Source organism: Neltuma alba, unplaced genomic scaffold, assembly GCF_004799145.2.
Source record: "Neltuma alba isolate B1F8T4 unplaced genomic scaffold, ASM479914v2 tig00013395_pilon, whole genome shotgun sequence".
NCBI lineage: Eukaryota > Viridiplantae > Streptophyta > Magnoliopsida > Fabales > Fabaceae > Neltuma > Neltuma alba.
The window spans coordinates 93,558-97,957 of NW_021637655.1; the positions used below are offsets into that span (position 1 = coordinate 93,558).

Sequence of the window (4,400 nt, forward strand, 5' to 3'; positions counted from 1 at the left end):
CACACAAGCGGGAGTACCTAGTTTTAGTTCCTAGTCCCCTCTTTCTGTGTGTCACTACCCGAAATAGTATATTTTTATAGCACACTCTGTCTCTCAGATCTGATCTTCCTCCTCTGCCTTTATTCCTTCTCATTCTTTGTCACTCACGGCTTTCATAAACTTTTGGATTCTTTTCTGTCATCACATCCGCTTAGATTTCGATCTGAATCCAGTATGCTTTCCTCTCAATCTATGTTTTTATTGCTCTCGCCTTGCTCTTTCTATGTTAGTTTTATGCATTTGTTGCCGGATCTGGATGAGTTCGCATATCGGGTTTGTTGGATTAAATTGTTTTAGTGTTTTTTTGGAAATGTTACAATTGATATTCATTGCACCCTATATTATAGCCTGACCCATCCTTTTTCATCTCTCAATTGGTGAATTATCATTGAGTTTTATTCCGTCTTAAGGCAAATCATGATTTCCATTGCACCAGATCTGACAGCGCCATGTAATTTGTATGACTTGTAATTAACATCAGGCTCATTACTACTGGATATATATCAATTGAGCTGTTTAGAATCGGATGAGTTGTTATGGGTTTTTATCTCGCTATAACTTCTTGCTTCTTTACTTTCTCATGGATTTTTCATCTGTTATTTTCATTGGTTTGGTCTTAATCGCAGTTGCGGATGGCTTTGTGATTTGTTAGCATTATTGTCATCGTTATGTTCTTTAATTATTTTTATTATATTCCCTCATGTGAAATGGAATGTGTAAATTCATGGAGTCTGACTGAAAACCAGGAGTGCAACCTTTTGAGTGGAGTTGTAACATATTGTTCGTAACTGCAATAGCTTTAATTACACTCCCTTTTGGTCACTTTTCTTGGCCAATTACGATGGAAGAAAAGATGAAGTTCTAGTTAGACTGGAACAAGATGCCTTTCTCTCTTTCTTATGTTCCCCTTAAAGCCCTCTATTCTCTAATGATGCTTGCCCTGGTCACTGATTACGCTATCAACGTTTCACTAATAGAGTTTCCCATGCTAGAAAAGCATAGCAATGTCTGCACTCAAAATGGCAATCATTTTTCTTTTAAGATCTGTTATTTATGGAGACCTTTTACGTGGTGATGAATTTCTGAAATTTTCATCCTGACATCTTTTCCCATCCTTTTTTTTTTTTTTTTTGCAGGTCGTTTAATTCTGCTTGTCATATCTGCAAGATCTCGTCTGAATCTGAACTATGATATTCGTTACAAAAATTTTAGGTTGACAGTTTTTGTGGGGAATTCTTATGGTAAATTTGACATTGAATCTATTGTGACACACGATCTTTGCTGTCATCATATACAGCATATACGGCAAAAAGTGTAATTCGGATTTGTATTACACTTAAAATAAATGTCGAGGGGGAGATCTGATGGATCGCAAAAGAAGCATTTAGTTGCTTCAATTTGTGCTGTGACAATCTTTCTTGGCTTCCTATATGTGTATTATGGATCCAAAAGTTCCGGAACATCTGCTCTTGAATATGGAAGCAAATCATTGAAACGACTTGGGTCATCATATTTAAGTGGAGATGATGATGCCGTCACCAAGCAAGATGATTCTTCATCAAGTTTTGGGCAGGGAGATTCGGAGGTTGATGTTGTGCCAAAGAGTTTCCCCGTAAGTTCCTGTGTCATGTTTAGAAACCATATTTTCCCCCAAAGTATTCTTATTTTCATTATAATCTTTCACATTTGATCTTTAACAAAAAAAGTGAATTATAGCACCTAGTAAAGAAAAGAATTCATGATTTGTTTTTCATTCCAATGCTTCTGGTTTTGAAGGTTTGTGATGATCGTCATTCAGAGTTGATTCCCTGCCTAGACAGAAACCTTATCTATCAAATGAGATTGAAGTTGGACCTCTCTGTGATGGAACACTATGAGAGACATTGTCCTCCTTCAGAAAGGCGGTTTAACTGCTTGATTCCTCCCCCGTCAGGATATAAGGTAAAGCTTATTTCAGAGTTGAAGCAGTGTTCTATATATCCTCTTCAAGAGTTGTTTTATTTTTGTCAGTGTCATATTTATTGCTGTTTTCGTAATGTTGCAGGTCCCTATTAAGTGGCCACAAAGCAGAGATGAGGTGTGGAAAGCAAATATACCTCATACTCATCTTGCACATGAGAAGTCTGACCAAAATTGGATGGTTGTAAAAGGTGAAAAGATAGTATTTCCTGGAGGAGGGACACACTTTCACTATGGAGCTGATAAGTACATTGCAGCTATTGCTAATGTAAGGTTGCATATGGCTTTAATGGCCACATCTGTCAATGTCTTTTTCTCTGTGTTTATGCCTCATACAAGTATATATCTGTGTTTATGTTAACAGGCATATGCCTTATGTCAGACTGCATGATCTTTAGTGGCCTCTTTGACTGTGTTGAATCTGTTCATTTATGCATTCCATAGAGTAGTATCTTACATTGAGTTTGTATTTGTCAGATGCTCAACTTTTCAAACAACATACTTAATAATGATGGAAATTTGCGGACAGTGCTTGATGTTGGCTGTGGTGTTGCAAGCTTTGGAGGATATCTTCTGTCATCCAATATCATTGCAATGTCCTTGGCGCCCAATGATGTGCATCAAAATCAAATTCAATTTGCCTTAGAAAGAGGAATTCCCGCGTATCTTGGTGTCTTGGGAACTAAGAGACTCCCTTACCCTAGCAGATCTTTCGAACTGGCTCATTGTTCTCGATGTAGGATTGATTGGCTTCAAAGAGATGGCATACTACTTCTTGAACTTGACCGGTTGCTTAGGCCAGGAGGTTATTTTGCATACTCATCTCCCGAAGCCTATGCACAGGATGAAGAGGATCTAAGGATATGGAAAGAAATGAGTGACCTTGTGGGACGCATGTGTTGGAGAATAGCTGCAAAAAGGAACCAAACTGTCATCTGGCAGAAGCCTTTGTCAAATGATTGCTATATGGAAAGAGAACCTGGTACTCGCCCTCCACTCTGCCAGTCTGATGATGACCCAGATGCAGTGTGGAATGTGAATATGGAAGCTTGCATTACACCTTACTCTGACCGTGAGTACCTTTTTTTTTGTGTGCTATCTGATGTCTTTTTCAGTTTTTGGCAACTATTTATGTCTTGGTAACTAAAAAGCAACAATCAATAGTTGTTTCTTCAATATTTTGCCATTATTTTTTGTTGGTGATAGTTTTGCTATTATTTTTCACTGTGGCAGAAACGTAGAAAAGGAATTAAGAACAAAAAGGAAGTAGAAAATTATCGAATAATTAGTATATCATAATTATCAAGTGTCATCCCCTGAAGTCACTGCAACCTTATTCTTCTTTTGGCCGAGACTGTGAGCCTATTTATATGCAATCTACAGAAGAATTTCTAATGCATCTAAAATACAATTCCTAGAATTCTAAACAAACTATAATATGGGATAACATATTTCATAGTAGTTTAGTTCTTTTATCTTAGCCTAAAGGAAAAGAAGGAATATGTTTAGTAAAAGTAAACATGCCGCGCATCTTCACTGCTTTAACTCTGCTATTACAATGCTCATTAGATAATCTTCTTGTACTATATATCCTCCATTCATGACCTGATTTGGGTGGTCAATGATGACTTTACCTGAGTCATTATGAAGTGCATCAGGCCTGGATATAAAGCTTCTAAAATCATCATAGATACTTTTAATTCAATATAAAACAATTATTTCTTAGGAGATCTTACGTTGGGTTGTTGACTTGAAAGTGGGCATGGAATCTTTATCTACTGAAACTTCTGTTGGTTTTTACCAGATGATCACAAAGTCCAGGGCAGTGGATTGGCTCCATGGCCTGAAAGACTGACTAGTCCTCCTCCTAGACTGGCCGACTTTGGCTATACAAGTGAAATGTTTCTAAAGGACACGGTAATTTAGAGTTGGATGCTTTTTACTTGTGAGGGATTGGAAGTTATTCTCTTAAGTGACTTAGATAAGATAATAACACTACGTTTAAATTTTGCCATGTAATACAGGAACTATGGCGAAGGAGAGTTGAGAAGTATTGGAATATCCTGAGCCCAAAAATCACATCAAATACAATAAGGAATGTGATGGATATGAAGGCAAACATGGGGTCATTTGCAGCTGCTCTAAAAAGCAAGGACGTCTGGGTGATGAATGTTGTGCCTCCAAATGGACCGAACACACTAAAAGTTATATATGACAGAGGCCTGATAGGCTCTATCCATGACTGGTACGGAAATCAGTTTGCCTGATTATGTATGTTTATTTTTATTTTCATAACACTGTAGCATGCCTTTTAGTCATATATTTTGTTTAAAACCTTGAAGCATCTGATTTTAACGTCAATACCCGATTTATTGCAAGGTAACTTACATTCACTAATCATT

The 4,400-nt window shown here is 37.2% G+C and overlaps 1 protein-coding gene across 1 annotated transcript; it reads left to right on the top strand.

Moving 5' to 3' along the window:
- Positions 1 to 4,291, top strand: LOC114736992 (probable methyltransferase PMT8). The gene is made up of 7 exons (XM_028924872.1): positions 1 to 211; positions 1,176 to 1,651; positions 1,816 to 1,980; positions 2,084 to 2,266; positions 2,476 to 3,070; positions 3,803 to 3,915; positions 4,023 to 4,291. The coding sequence occupies exons 2-7, from the start codon at positions 1,385 to 1,387 to the stop codon at positions 4,263 to 4,265; spliced, it is 1,566 nt and encodes a 521-aa protein (XP_028780705.1). The 5' UTR covers positions 1 to 211; positions 1,176 to 1,384; the 3' UTR covers positions 4,266 to 4,291.
- The last annotated feature ends 109 nt before the right edge of the window (positions 4,292 to 4,400 follow it).